Below are 23644 nucleotides of genomic sequence, written 5' to 3'. Positions count from 1 at the left end.
AGAGTTTCACTGCAATTTAAATGAGCAGTTAGCATGACAATTAAAACTCTTCGTTGGCTTGTTGAAATGCGTACGATATTGTCTTGGTTTAGTCGAGAACGAAGCACTCAGTTGAATTCATGTCAGAAGTAATTTTTTGCTGATGGTGGCAAAATTTCAAATACGTTGGTGAGTTCTATAATTTTGTTAGTGATTTTACAAGCGTATCAGAAAATTTTGAATGTGCAAAATTGTCTCAATTTGGTACAATCTGCCAGTTATTAAGTGCAATATGGGTTTGAGACTAAATACACCCAATTTCTTAAAGATCCTCGAAGGAAAATTTCTCAGAACGGCAAATTTTCGAAAGAACAATCACTTGTATCCTTGAAAAAACTACTTATTGTATCAAGGGGGAGATTTATAGTGATCCTGAATTTCACTATACCATGTTTATCATATTTTGTATTATTTGGATAATGTATACTTTGCCGACTCATCCATTTTCTAATGACTGTAGTTGTGCATGAACATTAATAAATATGGTCCTATCTCTACTTGCCTGTACTTGTAGCCCCGTTTTATTAATGGGGTTTGTCGAATACAGCAATCCGTCTCCATCACTCCTTAAATTAAAGTAATTAAAGGGCCCATTTCTTTGACTTACAAAGCAATATTCATTACACTGAACAAAAAAATAAAAGGGAAATTGCAATCTGTGGAGCCAAAACAACTGAGGTCAATGCTCCGAATCAATCAATCAATCAATTAATTAATTAATTTTAGACCTGAATCTGCAGGAATGCGACTACTTGGCCAACGACAATACTTTATATCCTGCGTTTGCAATGTTTGATTGAGCCCTCCGGGAGCTGAAATTATATTAATCTGTAATTTTTTTTTATCCATAAATGAGATATCTTTCTAAACGTGTTATATAGTCTTCATGTTTTGCAAACTGGCTATGAGACAGGAGGGGTATTTTATTATCCTAGGGATCATTAAATCTCTATATCAGAAAATCTTTTGCAGACTAGCCGATGATTTAGAAAGTAATCCCAAAAGGCTTTTTTATCCTGTTCATTGATGAAATCGTGTGGGAAGTTTTCTTTAAATCTTGCTTGTACAATAAGAGGAAATATTGAATGTCTCTTCTAAAGTGATATGTACATTGAATTGGGAGCCCCAAAGGACATCTCCCCAACTTCCGGCTTAGGACAATTAATATCTGATCCTTAGACCAAGTAATTTTCAGTATATTATTAGCCTGTCGTGACGTGATAAAGCCACCTAAAATTCCTTTTTCATCCCCTTATTTAAACGGCCCTTAGAGGCCTCTTAGCTACCAATCAAGCTTGCTACATGTAGTAGCGTTCAATTACTTTTATACGTAGAAGAGTTTCAAGAACATGAATAATTTCAACTAGCTGTCTTGATTGAGATATTATAACATGCTCCCTGACCACCAACATGGAATCAAGGATGTCATGTGATTGTCAGAGCAGTAAAGTTGCTTCAAAGATAATCTTACTGGGTATCATTTATCTCGTTTTTATATAGATCACCTTTTTGCTTGTAGCTAGCAATCATATCATGTCATCGAGAGGCAATTATATACGACCGACATTTTTTATTTTTATTTTTCAGTTCAGAGATACAGGCACATAACTACTAACTTTGACTACTTCGCAAGCAGCATTGAAATGATAATTTCAAGCTCCCGAACAGGAAAGTTCTAGTATCATAAACAACGTCAAACTTGAGGTTTTTATAAAGGGAAAAAACCACGAAAAACCCTGAACTTTGCCCAAAGTGACACATTTACTGCAGCTTTTTTTTTGTGACGTGAAAAACCCCGAACTTTCCAAACCGTGACACATTTACTCCATCAAGGGCATTTTTGTCTATTTATTCTGTTTTTGCTTTTTTCTTTTCTTTTTTTTTTTCTTCTTCTTCCCTCCGCCGACCATGGTGGAGCCGTGGCGGAGGAAGCCGGCGTCGGGCGAGGACGGCCCTCGCCGGATCCGGCGAGGCGGACACCCTCGCCCGACGCGGCGAGGCGGCCATCGCCGGCGTCGGGCGAGGACGGCCCTCGCCGGATCTAGCGAGCGGACACCCTCGCCCGACGCAGCCGGGCGGCCCTCGCAGCGACGGGCGAGGGCGGGGACACCCTCGCCCGACGCAGCCGGGGCCGTCCTCGCCGGGCGTCGGGCGAGGGCGGACACCCTCGCCCGACGCGGGAAGCGCCATCCTCGCCCTCGCCCGACGCCGGCGAGGGCCGCCCAAGCCCAAGGCCGGCGAGGGTGACCCTCGTCCGACGCCGGCAAGGGCAGCCCTCGCCGGACGCCGGCTTCCCTTCGCCGGCCAGCCGGCGGAGGGAAGAGAGAAGGAAAAAAAAAATTAAAAAAATGAAAAGACCAAAATGCCCTCTAATTTTGGGGTAAATGTGTCACATAACGAAAGTTCAGGATTTTTCGTGTCACAAAAAAAAAGTTTAGGGTAAATGTGTCACGGTTGGCAAAGTTTGGGGTTTTTCACGTCACAAAAAGTTTGGGGTAAATGTGTCACTTTGGGCAAAGTTCGGGGTTTTTTGTGGCTTTTTCCCTTTTATAAATTTATTCTTAATGTGCATTTTCCATGAAAAGACTTTATAGTAAATTCATTCTACACCAGCACTGATGATTGAGAATTAGACAGTCTGAATTTTCATATAGCCTCGAACTTTGGTTGTTTTGGGAATCTACAATTATTTTCTAATGAAAAAGATAAACAAACTTTATGTAGGTAAATCTCGGATCCATGAGATTTGCCACGGCTTATCATTTAATAATTTTCGTTATCTCGCTGCATTTGAAATAAAAGGGGGGGGGGGGTTGAAACTCTAAAGATGGAGATGAATACAGCTCAAATCCATGCAACGTCGAAGCAAAAGTCCATGCAAATTGAGCTATAGTCTTCCATGTCAGAAGCTAGTGGGCGGATGCACGAAAGATGGAAGGCCTTTACTCTTCTTCTTTTTCAGAGTTACACAGTTGGAGAGCGCATTTAAGTGGGTCGACGCGGTTTTCAGATGAGAAGATGGGCCAAATTTAAGAACCTCCTCCATCTTTAGACTCATGCTTACTCCTATATGAACCCCTCTCTCTTCCCTCTACTTCTCACCAAACAAATCAAGATCTCTCAAAGAAGTTTCACATTGAAGATGATTACTTCTAAATTGCTTCTTCTTGCGCTGCTAGGTGCTCTAGTTTGCACCTCTGCCTACGCTAGGGTGCTTTCGGGTGAGAAGGCGTCCTTTGAAGAGGAGAAAACCTTCTTCGGCCATCCCAGATACGGTGGCGGCCTGGGTGGTGGAGGGGGTGGTGGCTTTGGAGGCGGTGGAGGAGGAGGATTGGGTGGCGGTGCTGGTGCAGGCGGGGGAGCTGGCTATGGTGGAGGAGCTGGTGCAGGTGGGGGACTTGGAGGCGGAGGCGGTCTAGGGGGAGGTGGTGGAGGAGGTTATGGAGGCGGCGGTGGTGGAGGATTAGGTGGTGGATATGGTGGGGGAGCTGGTGGTGGATATGGCGGTGGGGTTGGTGCTGGCGGTGGGATAGGTGGTGGAGCTGGAGGAGGTGGCGGTGGAGGGTTCGGTGGAGGCGGCGGTGGTGGGCTTGGTGGCGGAGCTGGAAAAGGGTTTGGCGGAGGAGCTGGTGCTGGTGGAGGGTATGGTGGTGGGTTCCCTTGAAGATTGAGAACCCAATATAAAGATGTGTCCTTCCAAACGATTACTCTATGTTTGCCTTATCTAATGCTTAAAATGTTAAGGCACGTGCGGCCAGAAAGAAGTGTGTTTGGGTCTCTTTTGCATCTAAAGTTTGATATTTATGTCTCAATAAGCTTTTTCCAGCAAATCAATGTAAAAGACGTGCATTTCGTAGTAATCATATGTTTTGTTTATGCAGATCTCTCTCTCTCTCTCTCTCTCTCTCTCTCATGCATAAATTTGTTAGAATGGTAAAATATAGTGTCACAGCCCAAGGGGTTGACATAGTTCGATAAGCAACGGGTTCAAACGTATATGGTTACATCACGAGTTCGATCACCCCTTATGAGCCACTTGCATGGTTGGAGCCTGAAGTTACATTAGTTATGACCATGTAAGGTGTTCATGGACCTTGAGAAAATTATTGAGCAAAGTTCGGGTACCATCGTCTTGTTTTGGCATCGTAATCGAAACAATGTACTTATTATCATACATCATATGTATGAAAGAAAGAAACAATAGTTCGGCAAAGTGGCTAATGATTGCATCTCGGTGACATTCTTATCACTTGGTAGATCTAAGTCCATGACAGATTTTGGGTTCACTCGGAGCTTCGTCTAAATGTGTAGCATGCGCATGGGAACATTCTGTGAATTTGAGTCGTCAATGCCCCGAGTAGTCCATTCAGTTTTTGATACCTGGCGTACGGATGTGCCTGTGAGCTTATAACCTTCCTTAGGTGTACGAAACAGTGGAGATGTTGCTGCTCCACCCCGAGGAAGATTAGAAAAATGATGCAGCCACCCAGAAAGATACAGGCACCACACCGGGTAAATTACAGCGCCGGTCAGCAAGGATGGACCGTTGAAAGAACAAGAAATGAAGAACCAGAAGAATGCAGAAGATAACCCGTCTTCCCAATCGTCTGCGAGTTTCTTCGATGGCAAGCCATCTTTATTTTCCCCAGACCCTGGCTGAAAAGCCTTCATGGAGAATGTTCAAAGCGAGACGTTTTCGATAAGAGAACAGGTTTTTCTGGATAAGCTGTCGTCCAGATGAAAAACGATTGGACATATGTGCAGACATACTATCTATACCTTTCGTGTTTTTACCCCCCTTAATTCATGGGATTGTTTAATATATCATTTAGATGGTAAACGTAAATTTTCTGGAATGTCTAGTTAAGGGATCTTAATTAGAGAGAAGCATCGATCCTTTTCATTCACTGTAATTTAATAGGGCAGTTCACCTAAGAGTTGAAAATTTTCCCTTGCCCTTGTTGAACCGTCTACAATAATGTATCAATTTAACGAAGTACAAATCTCTGAATTGAAATCACGTAGAAGTTTCTTGTAGATAGTGGTATGATATCAAACACGTTAATGAGTTTTATCATTTTATTAGCAATTTCCTGAATGTATTAGTAAATTTTAAATTCATAGAATTTGTCTCAATTTAATACGATAAATTATGTGCAACTACTGCCAGACTATAATAGCAAATACGAAACATACTTTTTGTTTTGAACTCTCGAATCAAATGATACCCAAAATAAGTTTATCAAAAGAACTAAAATGGAGTACAATAAGATTATATAGACATTGCAAGCTTTTTATGAATTTTCGGAACAAGTCTGGTGCATGGGACTAGACGCGAGGAGGAGGAAAATTATTGTCATTATTTCTGGCCTGTTTTCATGGTTGAAAGGACAAACAGTACTCACTCTGCTAGAAAGCTTCTCGCAGTTCACAAAAAGGAAAATTTTCATTCACTCTCTGTAAAAAATTTTGCTTCACATTTTCTGTTTTTTCCACTCCAACTTCATTTTCGCCATCTTTAAATCCAATTAGTGTTACCCTGTTAAAAGCCTCGAAAAGATATCTTTATTTCTCGAAAAAAAAAAAATCAATGATTTAGAAAATATTTTTTTTTTTTAAAAATTAATCGTTTGTATTATTTATAAATTTGAATATCGGCATAAATTTTTGTTGATAATTAAAAAAATTTCTATCAAATGACTTTTCTAAGTGGCAAAATAATCAATTTATGAAAAAAATTATCCCAAATCATCATTTCTCGCAAAGCAAGTGCATCCAAAATCAACCAATACGCCTCCTACAGTCCTACTTATACGTCTAGGGGGAGACTTGGTTATCCTAAAGTTCACGATACATTTGTTTTTGGTATTTTTTTTAATAATGTACACTATGTTTACTTGTCTACTTTTAGTTGTGCAAGAACATTAATTAATATGATCATATCTCTACTAGCTTCTATTTGCAGGCCTGTAGTAATGGGGGTGGTAGAATACAGAGCTCCGTCTCTATCAGTCCTTAAATTAGAAAGATGTTCCCAATTGAAGAAAAAGATGATGGTAAGGCCATATTTCTTTCACTTTCAAAGCGATATATATAACTTTAAACAGATAAAAAAGAAGAAGGAAAATTGCAATTTGTGGAGCTAAAACAATTGATGGACACGTTTTGGGTCTGCAAATAGTGGTATCTGATTTATTTCTCCCTGATTAATCCAATAATTAGTGGAATTTAACGTGAATATGCAGGAAACGCTACTACATTTGGCCTATATCCTATGCTTGCAATGTTTGATTGAGCCCTCGTATTAGGTTGCTTGGCTTATGAAGCCAAATATGACCTCTAAAAATTTAAGGACTTTATTTATTTTACGAAAATAAATAATTTAACTTTTTCCTAAAAGTGATCACTTATATTTTTTAATGAATGAATGAAAATATATTTATCATTCATGAAAATGTTTGGACATAAATTGCTATTGATAATGAAAAGATTTTCCATTGGCTAGTTCTTTCAAGCGATGTAACTTATAATATTTATTATTTTCAATTTGTCACTTTTATAAACTCGTTATAATCTTCATGTCTAGCGAACCATCTACCAAGCTAGCGGGATAAGTCATTGTACCGGGGTTTATTAAATCTTTATAACAGACAATATTTTTGTCGTTTAACAATCTTTCGTGAACTTGCCAATACTGAAGAAATTATTCATGAACGGCTTTTTTTTTTTTTTTATGCTTTCTATTCATGAACTCACGCGGGATTCTCTCTTACCAAAAAAAAACTTACGCGGGATTCTCTGTAATTCTTGGAAAGTTTAAAGGACATCTCAATAAATTCTAGCTTAGGACAATGATGTTTGATCCTTAGAACAAGTAAAACGCAGTAGTTCGTGGTATAAAAATGCCACCTACTCATCCCCTTAGTTAAACGACGGGCGCGTACAGGCCTACAAGCTGACACAATTGCGTTCAAAATAAAGGGTGTCACGAAAGCAATAAACTTGCACCGAAGAACTCAATTGAACAGTTTTGTTTTGCTTGTAGCTAGCAATTTTATTATGTCATCAAGAGGGGAATTGCGTGTGGTTTACTGTTTACCTTTAATTGTGGGTTAAGGGTAATGGGCACATAGCTCCTTGAAGATTCATGAAATACTTTGTAAATCCCATGAACAAGTTAAATCGAGATCTTTACCTTGTGTAACGTGACTTTCACCTAAAATAGTTTGTACGCAATTGATGAGATTCGAAATGAGTGATCAGAAGTTTTTAAATCATAAATTTTTTAATACCAGTTGAACTATGCCAAATCTATGAGTTATATGATTTAATTTTAGTGTACATTTGACATGAAAAAACTGTACACTAAATTTATTCTACACCACTTTTGATTGAGAAATAGACACTATCTAAAACGTGTTTTTTGAATTCTCAAAGGGCCTTGAACTTTGGTTGTTATAGGAATTTGTGCAATTTTTTGATATAGAAAAGACAAGCAAACTTTAGGTAGGTAAATGTCGGACTCAAGAGATTTACTCCCTTAGATAAGTTCTGGTACGAAAAAATTAAGTAACGTTGTTCATAATTTTCTTTATCTCGCTGCCTTGAAATAAAGTAGGCAGAGCGAGGTGAAAACCCTAAAGATGCAGATGAACACAGCTCGAATCAATGCAACGTGGAAGCACAAGTCCATTCAAATTGAGCTGTAGTCTTCACTGTCAGAAGCTAGCGGGCACATGAACGCAAGATGAAGGCCTCTTCTTTTCTTGCTTTCCAAAGGCACACAGTTGGAGTGGGCATTTAAGTGCCTCAACGTGGTTTTCAGATGAGTAGATGGGCCAAATTTAAGAACCCTCCTCAATCTTTAGACTTATGCTCGCTCCTATATAAACCCCTCTCTCGTCCCTCTACTTCTCACCAAACGAAACAAAAGATCTCTCAAAGAATATGAATACGCAGCTTCACATTGAAGATGATCGCTTCCAAGTTGCTTCTTCTTGGGCATCTCGGTGCTCTAGTTTGCTCCTCTGCCTACTCTAGGGTGCTTTTGGGCCAGAAGGGGTCCTTTGAGGAGGAGAAAAACTTCTTCCCCCGTCCTGGATACGGTGCCGGCCTGGGTGGTGGAGGTGGCAGTGACGGTGCTGGTGCTGGCGGGGGAGTTGATGCTGGTGGTGGACTTGGAGGTGGTGGCGGTCGAGGGGGAGGTGATGGGGGAGGTTATGGAGGTGGTGGCAGTCCAGGGGGAGGTGACGGCGGAGGTTATGGAGGTGGCGGCAGTGGAGAAATAGGTGGTGGTTATGGGTGGGGGAGCCGGTGGTGGATATGGTGGTGGGGCTGGTGCTGGCGGTGGGATAGGTGGTGGAGCTGGAGGAGGCGGCGGTGGCATGCTTGGTGGTAGAGCTGGAGCGGGAGGAGGGTTTGGTGGAGGAGCTGGTGCTGGTGCTGGTGGAGGGTATGGTGGTGGTGGTGGTGGTGGATACCCTTGAAGAGTGAGAACCAAATTTAAGGCAAGTGCGGCCAGAGAGAAGTGTGCCTTGGTCTCTTTTGCATCTAAAGTTTGGTTTTCATGTTTCAATAAGCTTTTTCCAGCAGATTAATGTACAAGACATGTATTTCGTAGTAATGGCATGTTTCATCTATGCATCTCTCTCGAGAAAATATTAGGTGAGTTTTACACTCCACGTAGGCGAAGAGTAAAACCATTCAGAAGTCGACACGTGGCTCCACTTGTAAATGAGGTCAGAAATTCAAAATTTGCTCGGCGCCCTCCTCTGCTCTCTATCCTGTAGACCTGGTCCACCGCTCTGCACACTGACGCTCTCTCTGCTCTGCAGACCCTGCAGACCGTGTTGACTCGTCCTCTCTCTCCCCGTTCTCCGTTCCGTTGCGGGGAGAACAAAAATCGCAGGTGTGCTTCCATATGCTCTTCCCCCTCCGCTGGTTGCTTCCATCTCCCCCACCCTGACACCGACGCTGCCGACGCTCCTCCGCCTCCGCCTTCGCCCCTGACGCCGACGCCGACGCCGACGCCCCTCCGCCTCCCTCTCGCGATCTCCGCCTTCGTCCGTGTCTGTTCTGACAGTATTATTGCTTACTGATGTGGAGAGAGGAGCTCCTGTTTTACTGTGGTGTACTGGTAAGATCTCATGTATAATGTGAAGGTGCCCTACGTTATTTGTAATGGGTTAGTAAAGATCAGCTGTTTGATCTTGAGAATCTTGTCTTTTCATGTAAAAACACCACTCTTTATGGTTCTTCTGAGAAGTCATATGCTTTTTTTGCTTGGGTAATATAGCAAGTGCTAAATGGATCAAGATCATTATAGTAAGTACTGGCACTTCCATGGATAGAACGGGATATGAGTGCAAACTTTTGGGTATTTTATTTGGACAGCCACATCTATCTATCTGAGTTCTTCCTCTTCTTAGTTCTTATTTCATGTTTACTCCATCGCTTATCTGACTTATCTGTGTAGTTGCAGATGAGGAGGAGAAAGGACCCGTGAATCCTTATGATGGCAAAGTGTATGTTCGACGGGATGCCATGTCAAATAAAGTCAGTGGCTTCTTCTCCCTGTTGAGATGTCTTTGTTGTTGTTGTTGTTGTTTGAACAATAAAGAAAATTCCATTAAGAAGGTACCAAGGGGGTACTGCCCCTGTACAAAACGGCTGCAAAAGAAAAGCCACACATATGCAATTTTGTACAGAAAGAGGAACCCTTCTAGTCTGTTGGTCATTACTTGTCATATGGAGATTGTGTGACGTTTAATTTGTTATTTGCTGCTATTTCCTTGATGTAGTCATCTTCGAAAGGTTTCAATCTTTTTGAAGAGTTGTGCTGACTGTTATAGGGCTATAATCCATTAAGACTCTAAGGTACTCATTATGATAAATGTTAGTTCCATGAAATGAATCTAGGCTAGCTGAGACAGGTGCATACTTTACTTAGAGGAAAGGTACTTATGCATCAATATCTCTATAAAATGAGTCCTAGTGCTCTTGGCTGGCTTTTACTGTGTATTTTGTATTGCCTGCTGCTCTGCCTGATGTTTTTTTTCCCCTTGTTTTGTGGTTAACTATTGCAAATATCCTGTTGTGATTACACTTGCATGGGTTAATGGAAGTTTACAAGGATCATACTTCTTCGTGCTTGTGAATTAAGAATATGTTTGTGAAATGTCGTCACAAATATTTTTATGATAACATGAGTGTTCTACTTGGAAAAAATATTGAATAGTTTCAGTCCCTTTTAGTGCAATTATCAAGAACTGTTTGGTACTAATACTTTGTTGAAAATTGGAGGGGATGTAATTCTCAATTCAAACTTACCTTTTCATGCCAATTTTCTTTTGAGAGGTTGATGTAGGTAGTTGCCTATATACTTACACACTACATGTCCTTTCTCGATACTTTTACAAGTTTGTTCTTCTTGTCTTTCTGTATGAAAACTGGAATTGTCTTTTTTAATTTTAAGAACTTTTACAGCTCTTAGAAGAAGCTAATAAAATTCTGATGATAGTGTCGCTTGTTAACATTCAATTTTGGAAGTCATATGTGGATTGCCAATATTTGTGTTATGTGTGATTATCCAGGCTGCTTCAAGACTTCTCCACCATGAGTATCAGTTGCTGCATGACCAGCCCACAAGAAACCATACCCCTGGACGGATTGCCCAAACTCACTATCTTGATGTCCCGATGGATGGGCCAACTACCAGAGTGTCATCTATTCATGGAAGTGAGAAGCTGCCTAGTGTTGATGGTGTTTGAGGTCACCGATTGCGAGTATGCCGTGTCTTGCAAGAAGATAGAGAGCGAAACAGTGTTTTATCCCCTCTGAGAGATGATCATTCCCTTCAGCCGAGAGAGTCTTTTGTTAACATTCAAATGGATGCTCACCAAGGAAGCCATCCATTTATTGGTCAAGAAGATTCTTCTACCCTGCTTGACAGGACAATTTTGCATGATACTTCTGACCTGCATGTCAAGAGAAAACGCAAGGTAATTCTGATGCTTCTGAGAGCAGAGTATTGTCATCACTTTTTGATATAGCTTTAGGGTGACCAAAAATGTCATTTTGTTGCAGATTGAAGAAGTCCAGATCGCTAGGGAAGTTGAAGCTAATGAAAAGTGAATTCGCAAAGCACTAGAGAAAGAAAATATTTTGAGGAGAAAGGTTTTCATTTATCACTTAAGGATATGTGAGCTTTGTGGAGAAAACTTTGGCATGTATTGATATCCTGTATTTTTCTATTGCAGGCTGAGGAACAATTGAGGAAAGAGATGGAAAGATTTGATTGTGAAAGAAGGAAGGAAGAAGAATGGTTGATGCGTGAACAGCATAGAGAGGAGGAGAGATTGCTACTTGAGAAAAGGCGAGAATCAGAGCGACGGGAGAAGTATTTACAGAAAGAATCTATTAAGGTAAGTATTTGAGCTTGATATTGTATTTTCACTAGTTAGTTTCTTTTGCTTTATTTGATTGGTAAGCAGCATTTCTTCTTTTCTCTTTTCTTTACCAACTTCTCTGGTTTTTTGTTTGGAAGGCAGAGAAAAAGAGACAAAAAGAAGAGCTTCGTCGAGAAAAAGAAGCAGAGAGACGAAAAGCTGCAGTGGAGAAGGCCACTGCTAGCAGAATTGCCAAGGAATCCATGGAGCTTATGGAGGATGAATAGCTGGAGCTGATGGAATTGGCCGCTGCAAGCAAGGGGTTGCAATCTCGATCATGCCACTATGCAGAACCTTGAGTTGTTCAGAGGTACCTTTTTTTATAGCGATTATTGTTAAAACCAATTTCATTCCATTGATTCATTGATTGTGTGATATTGTTGTTTTAACTAGGATTCTATGGTAGCTAAGACAAGCTTTTAAATTCCTATGCTCTGTTTTTATCGTGTACCTTAAATTCAGTAGAAAGGAAATAGCGCCCGATCCTTTCTAGAAAATTTACTGGTGTTCCATTGTTGTCAAGAATAATTCTAGATATACTAAAGTTATACAATTACCATCATACTAAATGATGTTAACATTGGATGTATGAATAAGTCACCATCTTGTGATTTGAATCTACTCCTGTCATCACCAATTTAATTCATGTCACATAATTTAGTGCACCCATTTTGACACATTCTTGGTATACCTACATTAGTCATCTACCAATTTATGTCAAAGTAAGCTTTGCTTTAACTTAGTTCTCACTTCGTTCTGTGGGTCAGATAAATGACTTTTGGGGGCATTCTGTGTTATGTAAATCTTAGGTGTGTTTGGGGTGACATTCTCTCCCCTTTTTGCTTTACTCCTTTCTTAAAACCTTAAAAAACGTGTAAATATTGTCATATGGTGTTTTTAAAAATGTTCTTATAATTCTAAGTTCACAATAATTATTTTCTTTTAGCGGGAAAGCAAAAATTTGGAGGGAAAGAAATATAAATACTTATCATAAGCTCTCTTAAAATAACCCTAGATATTTGCTCTGAAGAAAATGTATCGGGTACTCCCGCAGAACATTGCTATGCTAAGTTGAAAACTTCCTATCTGCTCCCAGCAATTTTTCAATTCAGGCCTGTATCAGGTAGAGTTTTCTCCAATTAATCTAAATCGTATTTCTAGAATGTTTCTACAATGGTATCCTTTACATAATCTAACATCATATGTGATGTATTTTGCTATGAATTTCTGTGACTTATTTATAGGATAAGACAAGTAAACTGAACTGGCCTACAGAATGAGGGATTTGTTTCTACTGAAACGTTTAGAAGTGAGGATCTGGTTTATATTTCCTTGCACTTGAATTTGCTTCATGCTGTCATTTTGTAGTAAAGGAGCTGATTTTGATATCTTGAAAGAGATATAAAGAGACCATTGGCAGTTCAACCATGGACCAACTCAGAGGAGAACATTGGGAATCTTCTTATGGTATGTTTGACTGTTGAAAGAGATATACATAATTTCATAATAAATTGCACTTCCATGATAAAATTACTATCTGAAAATGTTGCATCTTTATTGTGGAGGCGTACCATTGTCCTTGAGGCTGCGAATGTGTTATTTTACCAGGAATATTTAGTGCCGAAGTGTCATGGACTCCCCATTATCTGTTCTTGAGTTCACTTACCCCATCATGCCCAAGTATGCTGAAACTCAAACTTTTCAGGTGCTCTGTTTGGATGAGTACAGCAAGCGTGGCTTGGGCCATACAAACTGCGTCCGGACGGCAACATTTTCTACTCCGTCATCAGCTTTGCCGGTGACTGCCTCGTCGTGGTGGGGTCCTGGGCAATTTGGAGGACGTGAAGGGTGTGAACTGTGGGGATCGATGGTGGTCGGGGCGGACGAGCTCGAAGAGATCTATGCCATGCCGGAGAGGCTGGTGAAGGAATTGTAAAATGAGAATTATTACGTTTCGTCTATCGGCATGTGCTCGAGTAAAGATTTTCTATACCTGTACACGAGATTGGGCGAGTAGCTGTACATGTACAGAAAATCTTTACTCGAGCACATGTCGATGGACGAAACGTAGTAATTCTTGTCTTGCAATTCCTTCACTAGCCCTTTCGGCATGGTGCAGATTTCTTCGAACTCGTCCGCCCCGACCACCATTGATCCCCACACTTTCACGCCCTTCACGTCCTCCAAATTGTCCAGGACCCTACCATGATGAGGCGGTTGCCAGCGAACTTGGTGACGGAGTAGAAAACGTCGCGGTCTGAACGCAGCTCGTACGGGTTGAGCCACGCCCCCATGTCCGGATCAAACGCGTGCGTCATGCCAGTCAGAGTCTTCATGATGTACATCCTCTGGCCGACGGAGAGCCACGAGGATGCAGAGGAGTCCCTTAGTGGGGCGGGCATGGAGTTATATGCGCTCCACGTGTAGGCCCGCGTGTTGTAGACCTCGACGGACAGGAGTCGTCCTCGAAGTCGCAGAAACCACCCGCGATGACAAGGCAACTGCTGACGACTGGGTTGACCCGCCATGCGGAGGGGGCTCGCATGGCGCCATGTCAGGTGGAGAGGGTCGGACGAGAAGGAGAGCCGCGTGGGGGAGACCCCGTAGAGCAGCGCCGAGTGCGACGACTAGAGGGGAGCCGTCACTGTCGTTGCGCTTCTAGGTCCATCCAGACGCGGGAGCGGGGTCGTAGGTGCGCACGGAGACCGTGTGCATCCAAAATCAACCAATACGCCTCCTACGTCTAGGGGGAGACTCGGTTATCCTAAAATTCGCGATACATTTGTTTTTGGTATTTTTTTAATAATGTACACTTTGTTTACTTGTATAGTTTTAGTTGTGCACGAACATTAATTAATATGATCATATCTCCACTAGCTTCTATTTGCAGCCCTGTAGTAATGGGGGTGGTAGAATACAGTGCTCCGTCTTTGTCAGTCCTTAAATTAGAAAGACGTTTCCAATTGAAGAGAAAGATAATGGTAAGGCCATATTTCTTTCACTTTCAAAGCGATATATATATTACTTTAAACAGAAAGGAAAATTGCAATTTGTGGAGCTAAAACAATTGATGGACACGTTTTGGGTCTGCAAATAGTGGTAATCTAATTTATTTGTCCCTGATTTATCCAATAATTAATGGATTTTAGACGTGAATCTGCAGGAAACGCTACCACATTTTGCCTTTATCCTATGCTTGCAATGTCTGATTGAGCCCTCGTATTAGGTTGCTTGGCTTATGAAGCCAAATATGACCTCTAAAATTTAAGGACTTTATTTATTTCACGAGAAATAAATAATTTAAATTTATTCCTAAAAATGATCACTTATATTTTTTAACGAATGAATGAAAAATATATTTATTATTCATGAAAATGTTTGAACATAAATTGCTATTGATAATGAAAAGATTTTCCATTGGCTAGTTCTTTCAAGCGATATAACTTATCATTTTTAAGAAAATATTTCTTAAATCATTTGTTTTTCATGAAACAAATGAAACCTAAAATCATATTTACTATTTTCAATTTGTCACTTTTATAAACTCTTTACAATCTTCATGTCTGGCGAACCAGCTACCAAGCTAGCGGAATATTTTATTGTACTAGGGTTTATTAAATATTTATATCAGAAAATATTTTTTGCTGTCTAACAATGTTTCGCAAACTTGTCAATACTGAAGAAATTATTCACGAACGGCTTTTTTTTTTTTATTTTATGCTTTCTATTCATGAACTCACGCGGGATTCTCTGTAATTCTTGGAAGGTTTAAAAGACATCTCAATAATTCTAGCTTAGGACAATGATGCTCGATCCTTAGAACAACTAAAACGCAGTAGTTCGTGGTATAAAAATGCCACCTACTCATCCCCTTAGTTAAACGACGGGCGAGGCCTACAAGCTGACACATTTGCGTTCAAAATAAAGGGTGTCACGAAAGCAATAAACTTGCACCGAAGACCTCAATTGAACAGTTTTGTTTTGCTTGTAGCTAGCAATTTTATTATGTCACCAATAGGGAATTGCGTGTGATTTACTGTTTACCTTTAATTGTGGGTTAAGGGTAGTGGGCACATAGCTCCTTGAAGATTCATGAAATACTTTGTAAACCCATGAACAAGTTAAATCGAGATCTTTACTTTGTGTAACGTGACTCTCAACTTAAAGTAGTTTGCATGCAATTGATGAGATTCGAAATGAGTAATCAGAAGTTTTTAAATCAGAAATTTCTTAATGTCAGTTGAACTATGCCAAATCTGTGAGTTATATGATTTAATTTTAGTGTACATTTGACATGAAAAAACTGTACACTAAATTTATTCTACACCACTTTTGATTGAGAAATAGACACTATCTAAAACGTATTTTTTGAATTCTCAAAGGGCCTTGAACTTCGGTTGTTATAGGAATTTGTGCAATTTTTTGATATAGAAAAGACAAGCAAACTTTAGATAGGTAAATGTCGGACTCAAGAAATTTACTCCCTTAGATAAGTTCTGGTACGAAAAAAATAAGTAACGTTGTTCATAATTTTCTTTATCTCGCTGCCTTGAAATAAAGTAGGCGGAGCGAGGTGAAAACCCTAAAGATGCAGATGAACACAGCTCGAATCAATGCAACGTGGAAGCACAAGTCCATGCAAATTGAGCTGAGTCTTCACTGTCAGAAGCTAGCGGGCACATGAACGCAAGATGAAGGCCTCTTCTTTTCTTGCTTTCCAAAGGCACAGTTGGAGTGGGCATTTAAGTGCCTCAACGTGGTTTTCAGATGAGTAGATGGGCCAAATTTAAGAACCCTCCTCAATCTTTAGACTCATGCTCGCTCCTATATAAACCCCTCTCTCGTCCCTCTACTTCTCACCAAACAAATCAAGAGATCTCTCAAAGAATATGATTACACAGCTTCAAATTGAAGATGATCGCTTCCAAGTTGCTTCTTCTTGGGCATCTCGGTGCTCTAGTTTGCTCCTCTGCCTACTCTAGGGTGCTTTTGGGCGAGAAGGGGTCCTTTGAGGAGGAGAAAAACTTCTTCCCCCGTCCTGGATACGGTGGCGGCCTGGGTGGTGGAGGTGGCAGAGATGGTGCTGGTGCTGGCGGGGGAGCTGATGCTGGTGGTGGACTTGGAGATGGTGGCGGTCTAGGGGGAGGTGATGGCGGAGGTTATGGAGGCGGTGGCAGTCCAGGGGGAGGTTTCGGCGGAGGTTATGGAGGTGGCGGCAGTGGAGAAGTAGGTGGTGGTTATGGGTGGGGGAGCCGGTGGTGGATATGGTGGTGGGGCTGGTGCTGGCGGCGGGATGGGTGGTGGAGCTGGAGGAGACGGCGGTGGCATGCTTGGTGGCAGAGATGGAGCGGGAGGAGGGTTTGGTGGAGGGGCTGGTGCTGGTGCTGGTGGAGGGTACGGTGGTGGTGGTGGATACCCTTGAAGAGTGAGAACCAAATTTAAGGACGTGTCTTGAAATCTTACTTTAGAAGCGCTTGAAATGTTAAGGCAAGTGCGGCCAGAGAGAAGTGTGCCTTGGTCTCTTTTGCACCTAAAGTTTGGTTTTCGTGTTTAAATAAGCTTTTTCCAGCAGATTAATGTACAAGACATGCATTTCGTAGTAGTGGCATGTTTCGTCTATGCATCTCTCCATCTCTCTCTCTCTCTCTCTCTCTCTCTCTCTCTCTCTCTCTCTCTCTCTCAGTTGGCGGATATATCTAGTATCTTTCTTCTTCACTTTTTGTTAGGAAAGTAAAACATAGCCCCGCGAGGTGAGGATGTAAAAGCAACGGGCTCGGACATGTCTCGTCGCATCACGAGTTCCATCCTCTCCGTTTGCTGCATGCTACGCCAACTCCTCGTGGGTCGCATGCACTGGTGGAGTTCGTAATCGTGACCTTGCTGGTGGGTGTTCGTTCATACATCTCGAGGAGATTATCAAGCGAAGGTCGAGCATCCCTCGTCTCGTTTTGGCATCATAAGGCGCAATTTATCATGCATTGTACATACAAGAGCAAGAAACTATAGTTTGTTGTGGTATAATCCGATCGATACAACTATTGAGACATTTTGTGGCTCTAAGTTTCGGTTTTCTCATTATTAAAAAAAGTAAAATGAAACTGAGTTTTGATGGAAATAGTCACTGAATTCCATGTAAAATTTACGTACTAAAGACTAATAATTATCTTGGGATTTGAGCGACATTGATCGCTTCTGAACCTAGAGGAATGATTCGAACCAAAAAAAAAAAAAAAAGAAACTACTAGTGGAACGATCACGTCAGGATGACATCATAGTAGGCCTGAGATGAGGTCGTAAGTGACATCAGCAAGCGGTCACGTGAGCGGTATATGGGTCCGTAGATCTCATGAGCATAAGTTACAGGCGCGGAATGAGAATATTCCACGGGGTTTGGCAGTTTCAGCTAAGTCTACTTTTAATTGTTAAAAAGAAAAAAGGAATCACGATTGATTAGTTTTAGTTACTGATTTTACGTTTCAAATCAAGCGTGTCGAATTTCATGGGAATATTCCAAATGCCAAATAGTTTATCGAACGCTTCGAGCAAATTTGTGATCATTTTAACTTAACTTCAAAATAAAAAATTCTCACATCAAATCAATAAAATGCACCTTTTTTGTGTGAAAATTATTGCCTATATCTATTGTATTAAGAAATATTTAAGTCCATGTGACCGTACTCTTTTTTATACATAGAGCAATTATTGTACCAATGAAACATGTTTGTTGCAAGTCAAGTTAATATCGTGCTCTTATCTTGCATTGTATCTTATCATGTCATGTCACTTTCTGAAGAGTGTTTGTTGTGAGTCAAGTTAATATCGTGCTCTTATCTTGCATTGTATCTTATCACGTCACGTCACTTTCTGAAGAGAATTATCAAATTGTTTCTTCATTATAGCATATGAGTTTTCCTCCATCATAAATGTGAAATTCATCATAAATCCTCAGTGGTAATCTTGCAATTTAATAAGTATATGAAGAATTATGACATTACGGATCATGGTTTATTAATTTCTCCAATTAAAGTAAATGCTACGCCATGTAAATTGTAAAGTATGCATCGAGAACATGAACTAAAGACATATTATAACTATCTTTAAAGTACCAAGACACGAAATAAATGACAAACCACCACCCACCACTAGGGGTGATCGTGTCTAGGATGGGTAAAGTTTAGATCTAGATCCTATACCCGACCATGTTATAACCAATTTCCCTTTTCTAGACCTTTATACCCGACTTTGTTTGTATTGGATCCTGTACCCAACCCACCATGTTTTTCTTATTCGATTTCAGGGTCAACTTTGTTTCCACTAAAACCTGTTTTGCAATCTCCGATATCCTATACGACTTTGAATTTTATATTAATATGCGATAAAATAGCGTAATCCTCATAATTTATATTAAAAATTAAGCATTGGTAATAAATAAATACATGAACCTTTTGACTAAACGAAAAATTAAGGATCCATATGGTTAATTATCATAAATAAAATCATAAGACAAAGAATTATCAACAAACGTGGGTCTAATGGTAGTCTTATTTCCACAGCTATTATATGAAGCTACTCATTTATGCAAGCATAACTCCTCCTACAAAAGAGAAATTAGGCAAGTCAATCCATGTGATATACAAGAATTTGGCGACGATGAACACCGTCCATCCATTAGACGGTGCGAGAGGAAGCCGGTGAGGGAGGGAAGAAAGTGAGGAGGATGAATGATCGAGAGAGCTAAGAGGAAAAATATTATGTGATTATGGAAATAAGAATAGAAATCGAGAGGAAAAAAAAAAGAGTTTTGGACCTCTACTTACAAAATCGGTCTAGGAACCGGTTCCAAAATCGATCAAGGAACTGGTTTACGGGTGGATAATCACTCAGAACTTGTTCCTGAACCAATTTAAACCGGTTTCGAATTTTGAGAACCGGTTCCCAATCGGTTTCAACGGGAACCGGTTTCCGACCCTATTTTTGGGTGAGCCGATCTAGGAATTGGGTATACACGGTCCGATTGCACACCCCTACCCACCACCCTCCTCCATGAAGGATTTAAAAAAAGGGGGTAGTTAGTGGAGAAGAGTTCACCACGGGAGGACACGTGTCCCCAAAGAGATCTTTCCAGATGACTCTTCAAGGTCAAATTCATTGACGAAAATGCATCGATTGGTGTACAAAGTCTAATTCCTAAAGGATACTAATACATATTAAAAAAAGGAAAAAGGAAACCTCGCATTTATTAAGGTGAGCGGTTTGAAATTACCACCTTTAATGACCACAATTTATATCTTAATTTATTGATTATAACTTATATTTAAACATATAAAAATATAAAATATCAACAAAATAAAAATTTTAGTCATAAAATGATTAATCATCAAACGCTATGGAATACATAGACCAAAAACACAAAATCTTATTTCAAGTTCTAAGTCATGGAACCAACTTAAAACTTGAAATCCACCATTCGAAATAAATTTTTTAATTTTTGAAATCTAGAAGCTACCCATATAGTTTGGATTATAATCAAACAGATTTTTATTGGTTCGATTTTTAAGTCTTAAGTTCTATTTTGGAACCATTTCGTTTTATGCATGACTCGCAAAAAAAAAAAAAAAAAAAACTATTTTGGAAATATCTAATCTCCACGCATGACTTGAAAAAGAAGAAGAAGAAAAACATATTTTGGAAATATTCGTTCGCCCCCCGCCCGGGGATGAATTAATAGAAGCTGTCGATTGGTATTAATAATATTAATAAAAATGATTATTCCTTGGTAAGCATTAGGGTCGCACCCTTGACCGGGAACATGCGTGAACTGGCAGCCTCGGACATAAGTAGAAATGCCCCCACACGCAAAAGCTTAGGGTGGTGGGAGAAAATATTGCATATCCTCGTAGGAACATGTCATTTGTGCTATAAACCATTCACGCTTTGACACATGTCAGCAGCAGATCTACCTTTGCTCTCTCCTCTTTTCTCCCGCGCCGTTCCAATTCAAACCAACGCACGGGCGGACGGGCAGGGCATTCTCTCTCATCTTTGCTCTCTCTTCCTCCTCCGATGCTCCTTCCGGTTTAGCGATTCCTCCGACAACCATTGCTCCCTCTCCATTCTCTCGGCGCACTTCTTCTTCCTAAATCGCACTCTCTCTTGACAGTCGATTTCGCTCGCCTCTCTCCGTCCCTGGAGAAGCCCTAAATCTGCGACCACATGTCAGGTTCGATTTTATTTTCCGGGTTTTTATGTTCGCAATCTTTGTTTTGGGGGAGAAAGCTTGGCCTAAATCCGTGACCAAAAGTTGGCTGGTTTATTGCTTCTGATTCTAAGCGCAGCAACACGAGAAAGCTTAGGCGAACCATTGATGACAAAATGACGGTGATTTAATTTGGTTGCTGTCCGACCATTGTTTCGTGCAGATACTTGAGCACTTGGCAGATCTCAAGTTTCCTTGGAACTGCCCCGATGGAAGGCCGGTCATGCATCGTTTGGTCGACTTGACGGCAATAAAGCAAAAGGTAAGACAAGGACTCTACTTAGTTATGGTGATTCATGACTTGATGCTGCCGTCAAGTGCATCGTTTGCTGCAATGTTGTTCTTACGTAAGCGAAAATCTTACAGATGCTGGTCTCACCAGTCTAAGGATGGCAGCATATATTTGAGATGTCGCTCAATTATTTGCCTCTACATTTAGCATTGCCTAGACTCTTTCGTAAATTTACTTGAATTTTAATAGTACTTTTTGTCTGATTTCCCGCTCTTGTCATCCTGATCTTGGGGTTGTTATATGCAATTTCTTCACAATCTTCACTATCTATAGCTAGTTATCTAAAGAATGACTGTTAACATATCTTGGTTCTTTCGTTGTTTATTGTAATCTATGGTTGCATATTGGGTCTTTTGCCTTTTGAAGTAATCTGAGATTTTGGGGCATGTGATTACGGAAGGGTTTCTTCCTCAAGAACTAATGTGTTAGAGCTGTTTTTTATGAACTTCTTTAATCATTTAATAGATTTTTCCATTGCTATCCAAAATGATGTTATCTTTTCTTTCCACCTGGGTCTTTGGGAATATAATCATCAATTTAAGATGTTGCATACAACTTCATAGTAAGTCTCTAATCAGCAGGCCTCCGCTAATGTTAATTTTGTTTTTCGGATGTGTATGTTTGCAAGGTGACAGCTAGAATTTGTTTTATTATCCCTTGGTCATATCTTGCCGAGGGTTGCTTCTTGGAAAAGCTGCGGCCTGCAGGGGCTTTGAGTTCCTGTAGACTGTAGAGCAAAATGAAAATGTGTGAAATGTGAGAGTGGGACTGGCAAAAGCAATAGCACTCTGTAGCTGATCTTGGAGATTTGCTTCTTGGCTATTGTATTTTGAAGCAGTCCTAGCTCTATCATTTTGGTGAAAAGAAGTACCCCCAACAAAAAGATGTGTGACTATTACCAAACATCAACTCCGTGTGTTTGTCTTCAGCTGATAGATATGACTCTCTTGGAAGTATTTCTTTGGATTAACTGTGCACCTTAGAAATTTACATGCTTTTACTCCTGCGTCTTTGCTGTCATTTAATGAATGCGAGCATTGTGATAGGTTACATAAGCACATCAATAAATGATGGTCCTGGATGTTTAACATTGAGATGTCTGATCCATCTTGTGGTGCTGCTGTTGGTAAAGACATGATAAATATATTAGTGCCTAAAGAAGATAAGAAAAAGTATTCTCAATATCTTCTTTGCCTGTACATTGAAAACAATAAAAAGGTGTATGTGCAACCGTATTCTTTTTCTTTGTCTGATTTTTTTTTTGTTAAAGTGTGATAATGACTTTGCACTACTGGGTGCCTGTTAAATGAAATATAACTTCATTTACCTCAATTTGCTACTGCCGGACCAAGTGGTGTCTTGTCCCTGGTTGTGAATACGCTGTAGAATATATTGCTGGCAGTGAAGGTTACGATGTTTCCTGCCAATGCTCTTTCAACTTTTGGTGGAATGTAAGCTTATTTTTGGAAATTTCTTGTATCAATATGTAGCAAGTAGTGTGTTGACATCCTTTTGATTTGATCTGCTGCAATGTACAGAGGAAGCTCACCGTCCACTAGATTGTGGCACGATGACAGTGAATCATGAAGAACAGTGTTGAATCTGAAAACATGAACTGGTACGTGTTGACACATAAATTTCGCCATTTCATTTAGGATTTAATCGTGTACAAGATTAGGAACTAGTGCAAAAAAAAAAGAAAAGAAAGGAAAATAAAAGAGAAAAAGAAAAAAAAAACAAACAACAAAACAACAAAAAAAAAGTAAAGAAAAAAACAAAACAAAACATAAAAAAAACGCCTAGAGGTCGGGTTGGGCCGGATCCGGCCATGGCCCGGCCCGCCTCCTTCCTTCCTCTTCTTTTCCCCTCGCATGGGCCTAGGCCCAGCCCGGCATCTTTTCCTCCTTCGCGGCCCATCCCATCTGTCTTCTCTGTCTCTCGAGCTCAAACCTGCAAAATAGCAGAAACAGCAGCGGAGACAGAGAGGAGCAGGAGATCGCGAGGGGCAGATGGCAGCGTGATCCGCGGGTCGGGATCGGTCTAGCCAGCAAGCTGGCAGTGGCAGAGGCCATGTGCGCCTGCTGGTCACCCTTAAAAGTGAGGGTCTCGCTCATTTGCAAGCTCATTTGCAAGGGGTTCTGGGCTTTTTTTTTTTGGGGTCGAGAGAGAACAGAGAGTACCGAAGAGCGAGCTGGGGAGAGAGCGACCTGGCGAGAGAGTGCAAGCTCGAGAGAGTGTTTGGTCGTCGCCGGAGGTCCGTTCGTCAGTTGCCATTCGCCGCAGTCCTCCTCTCGAACCAGGTAGGCTTTTGTTTCGACCGTGTGCCCCTTGTTTCTCGGGAGGCGTCGGGCCGGAGCTCGTGCCGACTAGTTCGCGCGAGCTTCGGTCGAAGCCGGTCCTCAGCTGATAGTTGTTCTAGATGCGTCGTTAGGGGTTTAGATTTTGTGCTCGTGTCCGTATCAAGTCGAAAATCCCCTGCGTCAATAGCGTACACCGAGTGCTTGTGAAAATGTCCCGCAAAGGACCGGAAGCCAGTTCACGTTTTAAATGGGGATCGATCCGTGTTTGCGTTCATGCCCGTTGAATCATGTTTCCTCTTTGAATGCTCAT

The 23644-nt window shown here is 40.8% G+C and overlaps 3 protein-coding genes and 1 long non-coding RNA gene across 4 annotated transcripts; all 4 read left to right on the top strand.

The window, feature by feature from the left end:
* Window positions 1-3119: 3119 nt before the first annotated feature.
* Window positions 3120-3921, top strand: LOC104448215 (glycine-rich protein 5-like). The gene has a single exon (XM_039314513.1). It carries the CDS (start codon window positions 3182-3184, stop codon window positions 3701-3703), a length of 522 nt encoding a protein of 173 aa, XP_039170447.1. The 5' UTR covers window positions 3120-3181; the 3' UTR covers window positions 3704-3921.
* Window positions 3922-8011: 4090 nt separating this feature from the next.
* On the top strand, window positions 8012-8437 carry LOC120294290 (glycine-rich protein 5-like). The gene has a single exon (XM_039314298.1). The coding sequence runs from the start codon at window positions 8012-8014 to the stop codon at window positions 8435-8437; it is 426 nt and encodes a 141-aa protein (XP_039170232.1).
* A 347-nt stretch (window positions 8438-8784) lies between these two features.
* LOC104448214 lies at window positions 8785-13324 on the top strand. Its single transcript, XR_726200.3, has 8 exons — window positions 8785-9175; window positions 9515-9594; window positions 10632-11039; window positions 11125-11214; window positions 11298-11462; window positions 11585-11796; window positions 12855-12953; window positions 13192-13324. It is a non-coding gene; the product is annotated as an uncharacterized LOC104448214 (long non-coding RNA).
* Window positions 13325-16400: 3076 nt separating this feature from the next.
* LOC104432095 (glycine-rich protein 5-like) lies at window positions 16401-16915 on the top strand. Its single transcript, XM_039314297.1, has 2 exons — window positions 16401-16712; window positions 16793-16915. Exons 1-2 carry the CDS (start codon window positions 16401-16403, stop codon window positions 16913-16915), a joined length of 435 nt encoding a protein of 144 aa, XP_039170231.1.
* Window positions 16916-23644: the final 6729 nt, after the last annotated feature.

The sequence above is a fragment of the Eucalyptus grandis genome, chromosome 6 (assembly GCF_016545825.1).
Source record: "Eucalyptus grandis isolate ANBG69807.140 chromosome 6, ASM1654582v1, whole genome shotgun sequence".
Classification (NCBI taxonomy): domain Eukaryota; kingdom Viridiplantae; phylum Streptophyta; class Magnoliopsida; order Myrtales; family Myrtaceae; genus Eucalyptus; species Eucalyptus grandis.
The sequence above is the reverse complement of the archived record's forward strand: the minus strand, read 5'-3'. Positions and strand labels throughout refer to the sequence as shown.